General features: G+C 31.1%; 2 protein-coding genes across 2 annotated transcripts; one reads left to right on the plus strand and one right to left on the minus strand.

Annotated features, from left to right (window-relative positions):
- Nucleotides 1–279: 279 nt before the first annotated feature.
- Nucleotides 280–7081, minus strand: LOC143063963 (uncharacterized). The gene is made up of 3 exons (XM_076236434.1): nt 5429–7081; nt 3302–3421; nt 280–1916 (listed from the first exon to the last, which is right to left on the minus strand). The coding sequence occupies exons 1-3, from the start codon at nt 6773–6775 to the stop codon at nt 1500–1502; spliced, it is 1884 nt and encodes a 627-aa protein (XP_076092549.1). The 5' UTR covers nt 6776–7081; the 3' UTR covers nt 280–1499.
- A 210-nt stretch (nt 7082–7291) lies between these two features.
- LOC143063964 (charged multivesicular body protein 5-like) lies at nt 7292–18075 on the plus strand. Its single transcript, XM_076236435.1, has 7 exons — nt 7292–7449; nt 11922–12026; nt 12507–12553; nt 12882–12975; nt 13313–13384; nt 14822–15040; nt 15697–18075. The coding sequence occupies exons 1-7, from the start codon at nt 7381–7383 to the stop codon at nt 15751–15753; spliced, it is 663 nt and encodes a 220-aa protein (XP_076092550.1). The 5' UTR covers nt 7292–7380; the 3' UTR covers nt 15754–18075.
- Nucleotides 18076–19112: the final 1037 nt, after the last annotated feature.

Consider the following 19112-nt stretch of genomic DNA (forward strand, 5'->3'; position numbering starts at 1 on the left):
AAGAACTGCAATCATTGCAAATTTGTACCACTGCTGACTCATTAAAGACTCATGACCATTTGTGGTCATGTGCGTTGCTATTGAAAACCTTGATAAAATATGAATTATTTGCCTTAATGTTTAATTCATTAAATGAACATAAATGTACAATTATATATGAATGTTTGTTCTTTTTAATCTTTAAAAAAAAAGTTGAAGCAACATTACCACAGTTTTCATAATTATGTTTGCTTTGTTTTTTGGTTAACTGCCTACAGTGCTTACAGCGCTTTGATTAACTGCGTTCTAGAGGTCATTCCATATAATTTTCAGATTTTATTTGCATTGGCCTTGAATATGTTTGAACTAATTATTTTGACACATATAAATTGAACATAAATAATTAAATAATTAAAAACACTACAATATATCCTTATTTAAAATTGAGAATGGAAATGGGGAATGTGTCAAAGAGACAACAACCCGACCATAGAGCAGACAACAGCAGAAGGTCACCAACAGGTCTTCAATGCAACGAGAAATTCTCGCACCCGGAGGCGTCCTTCAGCTGGCCCCTAAACAAATATATACTGGTTCAGTGATGAACCCCATACTAAACTCCAAATTGTACACAAGAAACTAAAGTTAAAATAATACAAGACTAACAAAGGCCAGAGGCTCCTGACTTGGGACAGGCGCAAAAATGCGGCGGGGTTAAACATGTTTGTGAGATCTCAACCCTCCCCCTATACCTCTAGCCAATGTTTAGATACTAGTATTTATAGTCATATATAATAACACTGACTTGATGGGTTTTCCAGAAAAAGATGGAATCTTTGAAGGTATTCTTATATAAATTTCTATGAATGGTTGGATCTGGATTAGTTTTAGCATTAGAGTAAATGGTAAAAAAAACTATAGAAAGTGGGACTGCTGCCGAAAAAGTGCCTTCAGAGATTAACTTTTGGTCGGGGGAAACACCTAATATAAAACCATGTGTACTGAATTTAAAATTAAGCTACAAAATTATGTCCTAAAATAGTGATTGAATAAAACAACACATAACAAAGTTATAAAAATCTTAAATTACAACAGATAGTAAAAATAAAGCTGCTTACCACACATATTGACTTATGATTCTCATATTTATTACATTAAAAAAAAAAAACTTTCACAAAACTATTGGAAATTTTGACTTGAAAGGTAACAGAAATGTACATGTCTGAGATCTGAAGCCTCTCATTACTACCTTTATATATACATATACTGGTATATACAATGTATATCATACAGGTATGTTAGTTTTGAAAAAAAAGTACATCTGAAGTTCTTACAAAATATTCAGCTACTAGATAATAAACAATGAAAGCAACATATTTCTACTTACATATATATATATTCAAAGTGATTTTAATGAGGAAAACATTTTTTCAATATAAAGATATGAAAGTTGTGTGACTTATAACCGAAGTAACCCTAATGGTGACTTAAATAAGGTTGAGGTCAAATGAGTCATTGATTTAATCATTTCTGGTAAAGTACGACATGATTCCAATGTCTTTCAGCTGCTGATAAACTGTATCATCCCAGCCCTTGTTGGCTGCTGGATTTATGGGACTTGGATGTGTGATTCTCTCTACACGGATTTCATTATTTCCCTGATTCTTTAGAACAGATTGCACTCTTGACTCTACAAACTTTCCTATACATACTATTATTTTGACTTGTAGGATGTTTAAAGTCTCGATCAAAGCCATGTCACAAGCATGGTTTAAGGCATTCCTCTGGTCTGCTCTTAATTCTGGTGGAGTAATATTTCTGCCTGTTGGTGACATAAATGCTAACGGGCAAAAATTATGTACAAAGCAATGTCTGAAGAAAACCTCAGGTGTTCCACAAACTCTCTTGAAAAATCCCCAAAAGCGACCACCACTCACCTAAAATAAATTAAACAAACATTTGTACATGTAGTTTATTCTGAATTTATTGTATGAATTTATGAATGCAACTTTTAAACTATGGAAAATAATATATTTAGGAGTTGCAACATATAAACAAGTAGAACTGTTGTTTTTTTGCTAACTAATGATACCCCTGCAATGCATTGCCATTGGAAATTACATGGGACAGATTGACAGACACAATTCAAAATTTGAGTTCTTATTTACATTGTACAACCTCATCAAAATTCAATAATTGTATAATATTTATTGGTACATTGTATTGATATTATATATAGCCATATAGATCAATAACATGCATCACTGCTATCAAATTGATGGAGAGATGTCTAATTGGCAATCATACCACATCTACACTACTTATTTTTTTATGTAATATCATGATTAACAGATGCAATTTAAGGAGGCTCGCTGGTATAAAAATTTCAGCAAAAAATTAAACATTTGTTTTTTCGTTACAAATTTTATTTATTACACTAAATTAGTTATTTCTCTATGATATGGTACAAAAAAAAACCCAAAAAGTAAAATCGGTCTGGCCCCAGATGACTTTTAAAATGTTAATATCATTGAAAAAGCTCAAAAATATCTCCCTTTGGTGCAAAAATGCCATTTTTTTGTATTCAATTTGAAATATCTTTTTTAACTCACCTGTGACCTATATTTTTTTATTATTGTTTTCAAATAAGCTATACAAAAACTAAATAATAATTAAATTTAAGCGATTTCTGAAATTTAGTTCTTTTTTTTTTAATTTCGATATTACCTCTATTTCTCCTATTAGTTCCAACAGAAGAAAAGGTCTTTTAACAAATTTGTATGCTTCTTTCGGAGGCAGATTGTGAGCTTAAATGAACGGTCACCCCATTTTTTTATTTCATTTTTCTATTAAGTACATGATAAAGTTTGTTCATAGAAAAATATATCGAAATCTTATATCAAAAAAAAAATTGATTTATACCCGCAAGCCCCCTTAAGTGTCACTAACTTTTACATGACATGAAAGAAAAACACCTTATAAATTTTGTGTGTACTAAGTGCATTTATGGATTTATTTTTTCAGGAACACTCACTGACACTGACCCTATCATTTGAAATCTCTTCTTTCAATTCTCAAAACAGAAACAAAATACAGCTACACTTTACACATGGACAATACTGCATATACTATATATAGTAAAGACTTCATCAGTGCCATCTTCTGTTCTTTTAAAAATTTAGGGTCTATTCATGTTGACATAAGCATGGGACATGGTCCTATTTTCATGATTATTACTTAATTAAATTACCTGCAATTACGAGTATTTACTTATAGAAACTACTGCAGTAACTGCACCTGACAAGAACTATATCATAAATACCTCAGATCTGTGACAATCCAGTCCTGTGATACATCTTTTAGGATGTTCCCTGGCTGGCTTCTGTACATTGCCTCTAATTTTAAACCAATCCCTGACAGCAGAAACTTCTCCGAAAGGTACCTTAAATAAAGGATACAGATATGTTTTATCTTTTATTCAGATAATCTAGCCTTAGGCCAAACAGAATAATAAAACATGTGTTTCTGCTAACATGCTGAAAAAAATAGGGTAGGTAGGTAGGCAATACCATTTAGATTTTGATTTTGAAAAAACTAAAACGATTCGTCAAAATCAGTGGATTTTTTTTTATCGTCTAAAAGAATGTGTACATTTTATTGTTATGGACTAAATATTACTATTAACTTGGTTATTGACATTTTGCAAAAATTTTTACCGTTATTGGTCAAGAAGGTACCCCCATTACGGCCCTCAATTATAACTGTCTCTTATTTTTACGTAATCGGATTGGAACCTTCTAGTTGTCTTCCCTTGTTTATTTAATATGTTGAATAAAAATATGAAGTAACTCCATTTAGACTGTTTGGTCTGTCACCATGGTCACGTTTGAAACCAAAAATATAGCAAAATTGTCCATTCTTACCATACCTTACAGATATTAACAAATATGATCATAACCTATCATAATCTGTTTTATAATTTTAAGCAAGATGTTTTTGTTAAAAAATACATGTACATCCTCAAGACATGCAAGAAATAAACCTCAAATATGTGAATAAAAGATATAAGACAGAAACCTAATTGACATTAAATATCATAAGAAATCTGGAGATCATTCTTTAAAGGAAAAATAAAAAGTGAAGTAGATTATCAATGACTATGCAAAATCTGCCACGAACTCCAAAATCTATGAATCAGAATGACAAACATAAACATATAGATGAATCAAAACAACCAATGCACTGAAAAAATGGGAGTCAACTCTCATTGTACAATGTACCTATTTAAATTGATAACGCCTGGTACTAGATTTGCCTACCCTTGTGACTTCATCAAATCGGGTTCAGGTGCTTCATATTGACAATTTATTCATTGTCATTGATTGTAGCTTATAACTGTAAATTATTGAATTAGTTAATAAAGCATTTTTTGCCAAACACTTTTAGTTGTCAATTCTATAATATAATAGTACAATTGATCATGACAATAGATAACTGAAACACAATGCAAGTACATGTACAAGCTAATAAAAATACTACAGTACTTTCATCAAATATTTGTCAAAGAATGCTCCTTTTCACTGAATGCAAGGTCAAAGTACCTGACCTGACACACAGAAAATGTCTCAACTGCATAACAGATACTTTTTTGTATAAACAAATAGCATGTTGAAAGTCTGCATCAATTTTCAAGAAAAACATTCATAAACAAGAACAAGGGACATTTTAATCATGTACCAAGACCCCTGTCAGACTAACATGTAAAATTATATTCTAAAGATAAATAGACCAAATATATCTGAACTTTTACCTAAAAAAACCTAATAACAATATATACCTCAGCATCAAAACTCAATACTAAAACTCACTGAACAATAAAAACTTAGCTGAGGGCAAGTGCTGTTGCCACCAGATTCAAATTTTGGTGCCTCTCCTTAAACATGTAAAGTACTTTTCATTGCAAGCATTTTATTATAATATTAGGCTTACATGTGAACTTTGTATCATTTTTAAATTTAGTTTATTTATATGTTTCGGAGTTTAGTATGACATTCATTATCACTGAACTAGTACACATTTTTTTAAGGGCCAGCTTAAACTCGCCTCCGGGTGCTGGATTTTTTTGCTGTGTTGAAGACCAATTTGTGGGCTTCAGCTGTTTTCTTCTATTTGATCTGGTTGTTTTCTCTTGGACACATTCCCCATTCCCATTCTCAATTCTAGTTTTCAATCAAAAGGTCAACTCTGCAAGTCAAAACTACACTATTGCATACAAATATAATGTTGATCAGTAAAATAGTCTAGGAAAATCACTGAGCTGTGGTTTTTAAAGTGTATAAAAAACATTTTCTTGAACAGAAAAAAAATAAATTATTCAGGATAAAATTACAACATTTTCTATTTTCTTGTTTTGTTTTTCAATATTTAGTTACTTTTAGTAAAAACTTACTCCATTTTGTGACATTCCAAATGGACCTGGATTCATAGCTAGGAAGAGAACAGATTTATCCGATGTACAGAAAGTTTTCAGGAACTTCAAATGAGTTTCAAATGCATAAACTAATGGATTGTAAATATGAGACACAGGTTCACCAAAACTTATCATCTTTAAATGCTGACATAGCCTCTTTTCTGCTTCTAAAAATTGACAACATTTCAAATTATATGATTCATCTGCTACATAGTTAAATATTGTGGCTGGCTTCAAAATTTCAGCATTAGGTTCTTTAGCAGTATTACTGGAAGCTTGGTCATTAGAACTGCTGTCATGACTCTTTGTATTTCTAAGTTCTGTTTGACTATTAGAATCAGTACTTAGAGATGACCGTGAAGTTTCTGACACATTAATTCCTTTTGCAACAGTATCATTAGGTTCTGCAACTTCATCCCACATGTTACAAAGTTCATAGTTGCAGTCTTCTATCCCACCTCTCATTTTCTTAGCTCTCTTTGAATTTGAGGAGGGTTTACGTCTTTTAAGAATCAATGAGTCTAGATCTTCAAAACCATTATCATCATTATTAATCGGTAAATGTGGATCTTGAAATGTTTTGCCATAAAGTTCTTCTGATTTTATATTTGGGTACATTCCATAATTTTGATAGGAATGGCCTGGTTGATTATAATATTGTTGGAAATTTACTTGTGAACTAGCTGGTGGCATATTGTTCATAAAAGCATATGGATCATACTGTGGGTAGGCTGCATGACCAGGATGACTGACAGCACTTTGATGATTATTGTGATAAACTGGTTCATGATCTGATGGCAGTTGTTTTTCAGTTTTTATATGGTCTTTCCACATTTGAGACATTTCATTAAGTTTATAACTGTAATAGTTTTCTGCACCAGTTAATCCTGCGGAAGCATTGCTTTTATCTTGTGCATGTTGGTGTGCTTCTAGCGCATGTTGGTGTGCTTCTTGTGCATGTTGACGTACTTCTTGTGCATGTTGACGTGCTTGATTGATTTCTTTTGCTTCTAAATGATTAGATCTTTCTTCATAATTATTACTATGTTGCGGATAATTCATAAAGTTTGCAAAGCTTGGTAAGCACTCTTTGTAATAAAGTGACTGTTTATCAGAGTTTTCATTTTGGCCAACAGTACATGGATTATATATAGACACTGGTTTTGAATTTGTGCATGTTAAATCTAATGCTGTAGATGATTGTGCTGTATCATAATAAAAGTTATTGTTTGGTTGCTGCTGTTGCATGTTCGGGATACTAGAGTTCTTCCCACAGAAAAATGACTGAAAAGAGGGCAAACTTGAATTAGATCCACCTTGATCCATACTTTTTATCTGAGTATGATTCAAAATAAGAAAGAGACCAACATCTATCTCATAAATTCGAAAAAGGCAGATGTTTTATTGTTTTCTGAAAAACTAATGTATGCAGAAGTTGTTGAAACTTTTCCCACTTTTTACTACAATTTCTGCTCCATATTTTGATCAATGTTTTATCTAACGACGTGAAACATAACACTATAAATAGTACAAGGGTAATAACATGTGAATTCACGCTTCAGTGACGTAAATAAAGCCAAAGTTTGATTATCATAATCAGCATGATGTGAATCACTGACATTCTCCATTTTGTCTCCATCACATGATCAGGGAGGCTTCTTTTAATCTTACCAAATACCAAAGTTATGTGTCTGTAAATACCAAATATAATAACGTTCTTATTGTATGATATTGATTTAATATACAGTGTAAGTTTGTTTGAGCCGTTACACAGTAGTTAATTTTGAAATACATATCATTAACAAAATAAGAAAGATAGATGCACTGAGTGCTCCTTAAAGGATATGACGTTATAGTCACACTTATTCAGCTTCCGGAACAATCAAAACAGACGAAGAAATATTTAGCTTTCATTACAAAATAAGACAAAAATGAATCGGCTATTCGGAAAAGGAAAAGAAAAAACACCTGCACCCAATCTCACAGACTGCATTTCAAATGTAAGCTAACGAAAAGTTTCAGATCATTGGAAGATAGCAACACAAGTCGGTTAAACATGTGAAGTGATTATGTAGAAAGCAAAAAATATAAATTTATTTGTTTCATGTCTTCAGACAGTTTAGTTAATTTATTTTTTCAAGAAATGACAGGTGGTATTTACATCTGTAAATATACGTTGTAGCAACCAATAACAATGGAGGACGCGACATCCGTACTGTCATGATTTCCATGGGATGTTTTGGCCATACCAAGGATTTGTATAGTATTGTATTATTATTATTACTATACAAATCCTTGGCCATACATTGAAAAGATGTTGGTATCAGGTCTGTTCGCGCCCAATACACTTTCGCACCCTACACGTTCGCACCTAGCACGTTCGCACTCTACATGTTCGCGCCCAATTTTAATTCAAATTCCAGTTGAATAATTTGAAAATCATATTGTCATGATTGTTGTTTTAAATCGCTTTGGTGTAAATACTGAATGTATTTATAGCTTGGTATGAGTAAAACATTGAAAATTTTTTAAAAATGAAAAACACACAGCTTGGTCCCTTTGATCTGAAACAATGAAACAATAAAATATAGCAATACACTATTACATTGTATAACCAAAACATGATAAAATTTATTCAACACACAAAAAAAAAAAAACATAGTCAGAATCTCACTTTATTTTGCATACATGTGAACCTCCCGACGGGAGTACAATAATCCCGTTTTCAGGGGTCTCCTCCCGTCCTCCCGTCGAAGAGAAAATAATCCTGTGTAAGAAATATTTCATGAATGAAAACTTTCAACCCCATATCCAGTGTAACTGACATTACCTGAAGTAAATTTTACCTGTAAATCAAAGAACATACATAATTATATGGCTTCACTTGCCAGCTTGGGTGTCAAACAGATTGGTAATCAACAATTTTTACCTCAGGCTAACTGCCGTTGTGTAATAAAACTTTGTGTATCTAAAAATAACTTAAGGTTACTTCCCCTGTTTTCTGCTGTTTTAATTATTGTCCTGTAAATACTGCAAATTGTTAAAATAATATAAATGAAATGTATATTGAACAAATAACCCTAAAAGGATGATAATTAAATGATTTTAAATGTCTTAGGACAAATAGAAAAATAATAATTTGGAAATTATTTGAGGGTTGTATACTTCTTTTCAAGGCTTACACCACATTTTCCTATATCTATTAAATTTAAATTTACATGAACAGTTTGACTTGAAACCATGACAATTGCTAAGAGTAGTAGATGAAAAATTTAAATATCATTTAAATGAAAGTAGGTTTGGGTTGCAGTCATCATTTTATTATCTAAAGACAAATAAAAAGTAAATTAATAAAAATAAAAATGTTATGAAAATGAAGGATCAAGATTGAATTAAGGAAATCTTTAAACATATTACATTGGGATGGAAAGTTGAAGAAAAAAACCAGGAATGAGTCACATATTCCAGCTCAGTCTAGACTCAGGTACTCTTCCATCTGACTGGAGAAACGCTAACATCAGTCCAATATTTAAAAAAGGAGATAGACATACAGTGGCAAATTACCGACCTGTATCACTTACCTGTGTTTGCTGCAAACTCCTTGAACACATAGTTTGCAGGCACATCCTGAAACACCTGGAAGCACACAATATACTTACCTCACTTCAACATGGTTTCCGTAGTGGCCATTCCTGCGAAAGTCAACTTCTAATTACTATGCATGACATCATGAAATCCTTTGATGCCAAGAAGCAAATTGATTTAACCATACTGGACTTTAGTAAGGCATTTGACACTGTGCCTCATCGAAAACTCCTACACAAATTAAAGAACTATGGAATTGATGGTAATACAAATGCATGGATTAAATCATTCCTAATGCAACGCCAACAGCGAGTTATCGTCGAAGGAGAATTTTCTTCATCTTGTTCCGTCGACTCAGGGGTGCCCCAAGGAACTGTCCTTGGTCCCCTTCTTTTTCTATGTCATATTAATGACTTGCCACTATGTGTAAAATCACAAGTACGTCTGTTTGCCGACGACTGCCTCCTGTATAATACCATCGAGACACCACAGGACCAACTCCAAATACAGAAAGATCTAGATTCACTTGACAACTGGGCAAAGGACTGGGGTATGCGTTTTAATGCCAGTAAATGCTATGTCATGTCAATTCAACGTAGCAGGTCCCCGCTCACATACAGTTATACACTAAGTAACCACATATTAGAGCAGGTCAATGAAAATCCATACTTAGGTGTAATTATTAGCGATAATTTGAAATGGTCATCACACGTAAACAAATTCTGCAACAAAGCCAATTCTACACTTGGATTCATCAGACGGAACCTTAAACACTGCAACAAACATTTTAAGGAAACTGCCTACATCTCGCTAGTTCGATCAGTCTTAGATTACTCAGGCACTGTATGGGACCCATACCTACAAAAAGACATAAATCGCATAGAGAACATACAAAGAAGAGCAGCTAGATTTGTTTTCAAAGACTATAGACGTACTAGTAGTGTCACCTCCATGATGAAAGACCTTGGTTGGAAACCTCTTGTGGAACGAAGACGAGAACATCGACTGGTACTACTGTATAAAATAGTGAACGACCTGGTAGCCATCCCCACTGAACATCATATAGAATTTAATACTAGACCATCCAGAACTTCTAACGTTAAACAAATAAAACTTTTATCAGCAAATACTGACATTTATAAACATTCTTTTTTTCCACAAACTATCATTGATTGGAACTTACTACCAAATGCTGCCGTGAACTGTAAAACTGTGGAAAGTTTTAAGGCAGTTATATCGCGCGACTAGACATCAATGGCGCACACACATTTCCTGGATAAGTTTTACTCAGTATTTTGAGTTCATTTCCAGTACTATACAGATACAGATACAGATGTATGATTTTGAAACAAGTCAATGAAACAAAGTAATAGTTATAGCAATCTGAGACTACTATGTGCAATACACTAACCAAAGCATGATTAAGAGTACTCGTTATTCAACACAAAATAACACTTTGACAAAATCCCACTTTATTAAGAAAGTATTATCATTTTTTTTAACAATAAACACTATCCAAAATATCATGATTCAACACAAAAAAAATGCCGTTTCACTTTATTTTGAGACAATGACAACAATTATACTTATAAGAATATACTTGCCAAAACTTGATTACAAAGTTATTAAACACAAAACCAATTAAAATTTGGCGCGAACATGTAGGATGCGAACGTGAAAGAGGGCGAACATGAGTGGGTGCGAACGTGAATGGGCACGAACGGACCCGGATTCAAAGATGTTATGGCCATAGGACAACATCGCTCATACTTTATGGAGACGCATCATCCATAGTTTTATTTTGGAAATACAATTTATTAATAAAGTATTTAGAGATATACATGTATATGTTTAGTATCTTTTGTAAATGTATTATGTTGTATTTAATTATTTTTTATGTTCTTATTTGTTTTACACTTTATTAATATAGATATATCATAATTAAATTTATGTGTTTTATCTAATAGAATATTGACATGTTTAATTTTTTGTGTAAAACAAAATGAAAAAATAAAACAAACAGAATGAAATTGATTATGCAATTTATGGGAGATTAATTTCTTTCATCTATAAAACAACAAGTTTACTAGTTTGAAATAAAAGTAAAGTAATCAGATAATGATTAATTTTAAAATTTAAGAATATTGTTATTTGCTTATTATTTTCCTTTGAACATAAGTATTAATGATGTTTTTGTTAAGAAATTGTAGTTGGAAATAAATTGAGACCTAACACTATACACAGCACCCAAGATGACTACAAGCAGATACAAACACACATTGGGTATTGTTGTTATATTATGTTTCATGTTGCAACCTCAATGGAATAAATAATTTAAGTATGGACGATTTGTCCCATGGATGATGTGGCGTTATGGACGTCTTGAAAATTTTGCTTTCACATCTCGAAAGCTCCAATAAAGGCATTGTTAATGTAAGGAGGGTAAAAAAAATGTACATGTAGCTGCTGAACTGTAGCTCCTAAGGTCCTTATATAATATAATATTTTTTGATAATTTGTGGACCATATAATTGTATATTGTTTAACTGTTAATCTATATAAGTCTAACCTGCCTTTACTCAATTTCCGAAAAAAGTGCAACCTTAATGGAGAAGCAGCAAATAGAAATTTTGAAGTTGGATAAGGTCTGGAATCAAACAGAAACCAACAACCTCATGCACTTGTAACATATATTCATGTATGCTTAGACTGAAGAGGTTCAGTAGAGAATGGTACTGCATTTACAAGTACATGTATGTATATAATATGGATAGCAGAGTATCTGGTTTATTACATGAGGCTGGATTCTAATACATCTTTTAAATGATTTTTATCTAACTTTTTGTTAAATGTACTTTTATTAATGGTGTTTTTATTATAAACTCAGATTGACACAAGGGGAGATTCTATAGACAAAAAAATTGCGAGGTTAGATGCTGAATTAAAGAAGTACAAAGATCAAATGAAGAAAATGAGAGAAGGACCTGCAAAGGTAAGACACCAATCCTCTTTATCTATTAGACATTAGAAAATTCAGTTATTTATATGAAGAAGTACCACAGCTAGCAAATTTTATATTTTAAAAAGTGAAAAAAACAGTTATAAACTTTAAAAAGGAAATAATGATCAGCAAGATCAGATAAGCTAATATCAGATAAGCTAATAGGTCAGCATAAATGAAATCATCAGTTGTCCATTTATAGGATTAATTGCCCTTTAAATGACATTTTTTACACATTATTGTGTTTTTAGAAAGTAATGATCATCAAATCATGTCATGGCTAGATTGAATTGAATTGATAAAAACAAAGCAGACGGAATGAAAAAAACATTATAGCCTTGTGATAATCTTGAAGAACAAGGCTATTCCATTAAAATGTATGTTGGACTGAGGGTAGGAAAAGATGTTTAATTATAAAGCATCACTAAAAGAAATTTATAATGTAACTAGAATATTGTTTAATCATTTCAGAATATGGTAAAACAGAAAGCAATGAGAGTTTTAAAACAAAAGAAAATGTAAGTTGTATGTGTAAACATTGAATTTTAGAGTTGCATGATTTATAATGACAGATATATGCATGTACATGTGTAATACTTCACACAATTCGAACATTAAACAATTTAAATGGTTTTTTTTATCGTTTACCTGAAAGTGGTAGAATTTAAGTCAAAGGTATGCTGAAAAAATAGGACCCTTTCTCCTAATGCCAGTATTGTACATAAGATACATTATATGTGGTACAAAAAAATATTATAAATTTACATGTTATAAAAGTAAGAACAGGCATTTACTGTAGGCCAACTTAATGTTTTAGAGTGATTTATATTATTTCAATCTATTTAGGTATGACAACCAGCGTGATAATTTAATGCAGCAGTCCTTTAATCTAGAACAACAGAACTACAATATACAGAATATTAAAGACACAAAGACAACAGTAAGATACACGTTATTTTGTATTTGATACTGGTTTAAGAAAATAAAGTTGATTTTATTATTTTGCAATAGAAATAGATTTGAAAACGATGCATGTAACTGATGTAATGCTTTCTACAAAATGGAATTGAAAATAATCTTATGTCTTAGTGAAAAAAGTAAAGTTTGTGATAAAATTTAAAGTGTTGTGAAATGATTGCTTTTTTTTGTTGGTCAGAATGAATTTTGGTCATTTAAAAATAATTTTGAATTTTATGAATTTGTTTTATGTTAACCTATATATGTTGACATTCAGCGAGTAAGAAATACATTCAATTTTTAATGGATTTATTTTTTAGGTAGATGCAATGAAAGTTGGAGTAAAAGAATTTAAAAAGGCATACAAGCATGTAGATATCGATCAAGTAGAGGTATGTATAGAATATATTTTAAATTAGTATTACAGAGAGGATGGGGTACAAGTTATTACCAACATTTTAGCATAAATAAAGTTAAATAAGTCTTATTTGTTAATCGCCAGATCATAGGCAAAAGGTTATTTCCATATTTATTTAAGAGCCATGTTCTCATTTACATTTAGAAAGAGCCTTTTCATACCAGTTTACAAAACATGAATCATTATTAATTAATTTATTATAAGCTTTTTACTGTTAACAGGCTATTAGGCCAAATAAAAATATATGTGTGGTTCCAGTAACCTGACCGACCCTAGTTACAACCCCCCGACCCTAGAACTTTTTTTTTCATTTCTGAAAAATAGATTTCAAACGATCAAATTTTGAGGATTGTGAATTAAGATAATTAAATTCAAAGATTTCTGTCATCTGAATTTCCATCACAAGTATCTGTTATGGCTAAAATGCAACAATTCATAACAGAATGCAACAAAATTAACTAAAAAGTATCATGACTGTTTATTTTACAACCAAACACATGTAAAAATGGTGGACTTCCGGTTGGGGCGTGTATAATACCGGAAACAATTTCGGTAAACACACGATTTTTTTGCCGACCTACCGACCCTATTTTTTAAAAGTATGTAACTGGAACCACACATATATTTGTATTTAGCCTTATTTGAACTTGGAATTATTTTTAATTATGGAATTTGCATAATTTCTTGTGCTTGAAATTTTTAAAAAATCCATGATTATTTGGTATTATAATGTTTTGAGTGGTTCATAACACTTTCCATACAATGCATTTTGTATAGAGAGTTGTGCTCAGCACAGTACATTCTATTGAAATGTACTATCTTCTTTGTAATAGAAAGTGTTGTGCACAGCACAGAATTTAAAGTATAGAATGAACATGGAATTTATAACTTTACTGGCCCTGTTGTCATAAATCTTGAAAAAAAACCTGATCTGTAAATATATACCGTAGCTATATATAGTCACTTAGTGCTGTAATCTAAATGGTGTAGAGCTTTAAATTTCTTTTCGATGAGACATGAGGGTTTTCTCTGTGTTAAAGTTGACCTATTTGTTTGTTTAAAACTGGTTAGTGAGAGTAGTTGTATAATGGGTTCTTGGTTTGGGGTAAAAATATATATGGGTAATATATTCACGTGAAATACCTTAGTTTAAAAGGTGGGGTTCTGTTATTTTTATATAAAGACATTTTTTGGGTGTCACTTCATCAAAAGGTGACTACGATAGTCGAAGTTACTGCGAGCAACTAAACCTTTATCTAGAGTTTTGTTTTATTTATTATACCAAGGAATTTAGTAAAGCATGTTTTAAATTTGGGCGAGCATGGCGAGGGAGAATTTAAAATCAGAATATATGTAATTTATACAAATAAAAAATAATACACTATCCAGTACTGAATTTTTACAATTTCAGAATTTGCAAGATGAACTTGAAGACATGTCAGAACAAGCCAATGATATTCAAGAAGTAATGGGCAGAAGTTATGGCATGCCTGAATTAGATGAGGATGACCTTGAAGCAGAATTAGATGCATTAGGAGATGAACTTGATCTGGAAGATTCATCATATTTAGATGATGCCGTAGCAACACCATCAGTTCCTTCATCTGAGCCCGGTGGAGAGAGTATGAGAGTAAGTATAAAATCAACGCTCAATGTTCACAGATCTTGTATAGTAATACATGTTTTTCTAAGATTTATGACTGTAAATTGGAAAGGAGTTATGCAGTTTAAATTTTTGACTTTTCTATAATAGTAACTGTCATTTACTGATAGTTTTTATCACAAACGAACAATAACACGAATACACATTACCTTTTCAGTTAAGTTGCTACCAAATGCAACTCTTCTTGTTATATGATAAAAGCAGTCGGTGCATCCAGTGCCCAGATGTCAGCCTTTTGGTTCCAACACTATCTTTCGAATCAATAACAATATATTTAACAGACTTGGTTTGATTATGCCACCCATCTATCAGTTGAATAAGAGTGTATTGATTTCAAGTGCATAGTTTAGAGCAGCAATTGATAAACTCAAATTAATGTTTCCAGATGATATGGTTATCATAAAAAAATAATAAAAGATATAAATTCTGAACATCTATTATGTATATGTCATTTGCAAGCCTTTGTAAAATAACTGCCCTACATTCTTTAAGATAAATGTCTTTTCAAATATTTCATGCTTTAATTTAATCATATTAATGTATTCAATACAATTTAAATTTAAAAAGGAGCTGTATAACAAGGGGAATAACTCTTCATATGTTCTTTGCTTCTTTTCTTTCAGGACAATGTACCAGTTGATGAATATGGACTGCCACAAATTCCACAAACAGCAAAATAACAAAATACCATTGTGATCAATATTTATCTACCATAACTATTTTCTTGTCTATATAATATGTAATAGAACAATGTGTAAATACTGGTTATTTACTAAGAAATAATAGATTTATTTAGGTTTGACAGAATCATTAGTCATAGCCAAATTTCTTTGTGATCCATTTAAGATAATTTATTTAAACTGTGTAATCTATCTTGCATTTTACTGGATGAGGTAAAACAAAAAAGATTTGTGTTAAGGGTTTCCCAAAAAACTCTCATTTTGAGCTCTGGCCTGTTTTATGATGACTTCAAAAACTTTTCAACAACAAACTTACTATATATAATCAAAATATGTGACAGACTTGTGTTTATTTCTGTGACTTTTTGGTCTCTTGTAGAGAGTTGTCTCATTGGCAATCATACCACATCTTCTTTTTAAATTGATAAAACCATGTTAATCATCATCACTTTGTTTGCATACAAAGTGCAAAATGGTAACCTGCTGTAAAGCTATATGTAAACTAAAGGAACCAAACTAGTTGAAAAACACAATGTTCTACAGATTGTGACGGGAAAAATCTGACCTACCTTTTCTATGATTTTAAAGAAGAAATCCTTAAATACACATTCATATTTTTTGTCCTTATTAAAAATGTAAATCATAGAGATCTGGATTTTCCTATTCTGTTTATTCTTTCTTTTCCATAATAAACATCTAGACAATATGTATTTTGTCCTATTTTTATTTCAAAAGAGCATCTCAAAAGCCTTCTGCAAGTGCTCATATTAATTTATTTAAAAAAAATATTGAAATATTAAGGGATATTCCAGTGAAGTAGTATTTTCTGGAACAGCCATAATAAACAGTGTATTAAGTATTTTTGGTACAGATGACAGAAACTTTTAAGATTTTGAAAAACCCACTTACTGGTATTTCTTCAAATAGATTTCATTTTACAACATATTTATACATGCATGTAATTATACAACACATTTTCTGTTCTCACAATTTATTACAATTTACATTAAATAGTTTTCATTATGAGTGCTATTTGTAAACGCATCTCGAAAAATATTTTTTGTACAAACATCATATATAATTTGAACTGTTTGAATACTATTACATTTCATTCCTATCTGATTCCCTTTCCGATTTGAATGCAAATAAACCCTCAGCAAAACCATTTTTATTTTTTTTACCTGAAAATAAAAGTAATGGGGAACTAATTTAGTTAGGTTTGGAGCAGGGTGGATTATGATCTTTTCACTGATATGAGAGGGTTGGAATGTGAGCTTACTTCTTTAAGTTTAATGGGTGTTTTTAATTATTCACTGTAAGAAAATTGGATTAAATTTAATAAAATACTGTATTTGGATACTTTTGTTGAAAATGTGAAAACTTTTGTGCTGACGTTATCTTATTGTCATATTTGTAATTGAACTTATGTAAATAAAATTCATTTTATGATAACAATGATTTGTTAACTAGGCACACAGTTGTTGGTTTTCTATAATAAAATTGTTACATTGGAAACAATTATGATAATAAGGAATTAAGAAATGCCCAAATTCTCATATACATGTACCTTTTGTAAATTGGAGGGGTAAATTTTTTGTTGTTGTTTTTTTGCCATTTTTTGTTGTTTTTTTTTAGACCAGCTAAAAAAAAAAATAAAATAAATCATTAGATTGTTTTTGCTCCTTTATGGCAGGGACGATGAGAATCTATGATTTTTATAGGGACACAAATAAAAATCTAGAGCATAAAGATATCCTTGTTTTTCTGCTTGTCTCTCCATATGTCTGGTAGAAAAAATTCTGGATGGTAACTCTAATTAAAACTTACAAAAAATGAAAATGTATAGAACACGATTTTTAGATCAAAGATCAAGGTCAGTTTGTATTTGAAGTCAGCTTTATCATGACTACTACAGGGGTAATATTGTCCTGTACTGGGAATGTGATTTTTTTTTTACAACAATTAAGTTTACAACTTTATTGATAACTATATAATTTATAAATTATTGCCAAACTGTTTTCTTCCTTTGATTTTGAGATTCCTTAAATTCTTGCATTTGAATGTATGAGGTAAATTTGAAAATTCATTAAAAAAAATTGACTGGAGACTGGAGGGAGGGTTTCAACCTCTTGAGGCATTTTGATAAATTTATTTGTGATGCACACTTCATATTGTTTATATTGGAAGAAGATTTACAAACATAGTTATAAAGAAATTTCTAAATGCAAATTAGTGCTCTCAACAGTTAGAAATATATTCAAACTTTTAATTTATTGATATGGTTTTCATTATTTTATAATAAAACAAATAATGCATCAAAAAGATTTTGTTTTTATAATATGTATCTATAGACCTACAACAACAAAATTACTTAAATACTGTTAATTTTCTGAAAATTTTTTGGTCATTTATTGGTATCACGCCAAAGTTGGCGTCGTCGTCATCGTCATAGTCCGAATACTTTTGGTTTTTGCACTATAACTTTAGTTTAAGTAAATAGAAATGTATGAAATTTAAACACAAGGTTTATGACCATAAAAGGAAGGTTGGGATTGATTTTTGGTGTTTTGGTTCCAACTGTTTAGGAATTAGGGGCCAAAACGGGCCCAAATAAGCATTTTCTAGGTTTTCGCACTATAACTTTAGGTTAAGTAAATAGAAATCCATGATATTTTGACACAAAGTTTATGACCACAAAAGGAAGGTTGGGATTGATTTTGGGTGTTTTGGTTCCAACTGTTTAGGAATTAAGGGCCAAAAAAGGACCCAAATAAGCATTTTTCTTGGTTTTCGCACAATAACTTTAGTATAAGTAAATAGAAATCATTGAAATTTAAACACAAGGTTTATCAACACAAAAGGAAGGTTGGGATTGATTTTGGGAGTTGAGATCCCAACAGTTTAGGAATTAGGGGCCAAAAAGGGGCCCAAATAAGCATTTTTCTTGGTTTTCGCACCATAACTTTAGTATAAGTAAATAGAAATCTATAAAATTTAAATACAAGGTTTATGACCATAAAAGAAAGATTGGGATTGATTTTGGAAGTGTTCGTCCCAACAGTCTAGGAATAAGGGGCCCAAAGGGTCCAAAATTAAACTTAGTTTGATTTTAACAAAAATTGAATCCTTGGGGTTCTTTGATATGCTGACTCTAAAAATGTACATAGATTTTTGATTATTGGCCCAGTTTTCAAGTTGGTCCAAATAGGGGTCCAAAATTAAACTTTGTTTGATTTCATCAAAAATTGAATAATTGAGGTTCTTTGATATGCCAAATCTAACTGTGTATGTAGATTCTTAATTTGTGGTCCCGTTAAAGTCCTACATTAAAGTCCAAAGGGTCCAAAATTAAACTAAGT

Source organism: Mytilus galloprovincialis, chromosome 2 (assembly GCF_965363235.1).
Source record: "Mytilus galloprovincialis chromosome 2, xbMytGall1.hap1.1, whole genome shotgun sequence".
Taxonomy (NCBI): domain Eukaryota; kingdom Metazoa; phylum Mollusca; class Bivalvia; order Mytilida; family Mytilidae; genus Mytilus; species Mytilus galloprovincialis.

What these genes read in the sequence shown, in the direction of transcription:
- LOC143063963 (XM_076236434.1), bottom strand. Translation starts at nt 6,775, where the DNA reads ATGGATCAAGGTGGATCTAATTCAAGTTTGCCCTCTTTTCAGTCATTT. An exon ending in TTGGAATGTCACAAAATGGA is followed by an intron (nt 3,422 to 5,428) that starts GTAAGTTTTTAC and finishes CCTTTATTTAAG; the next exon opens with GTACCTTTCGGAGAAGTTTC. An exon ending in TGGATTGTCACAGATCTGAG is followed by an intron (nt 1,917 to 3,301) that starts GTATTTATGATA and finishes AATTTATTTTAG; the next exon opens with GTGAGTGGTGGTCGCTTTTG.
- LOC143063964 (XM_076236435.1), top strand. Translation starts at nt 7,381, where the DNA reads ATGAATCGGCTATTCGGAAAAGGAAAAGAAAAAACACCTGCACCCAAT. An exon ending in TCACAGACTGCATTTCAAAT is followed by an intron (nt 7,450 to 11,921) that starts GTAAGCTAACGA and finishes TTATAAACTCAG; the next exon opens with ATTGACACAAGGGGAGATTC. An exon ending in CCGGTGGAGAGAGTATGAGA is followed by an intron (nt 15,041 to 15,696) that starts GTAAGTATAAAA and finishes CTTTTCTTTCAG; the next exon opens with GACAATGTACCAGTTGATGA.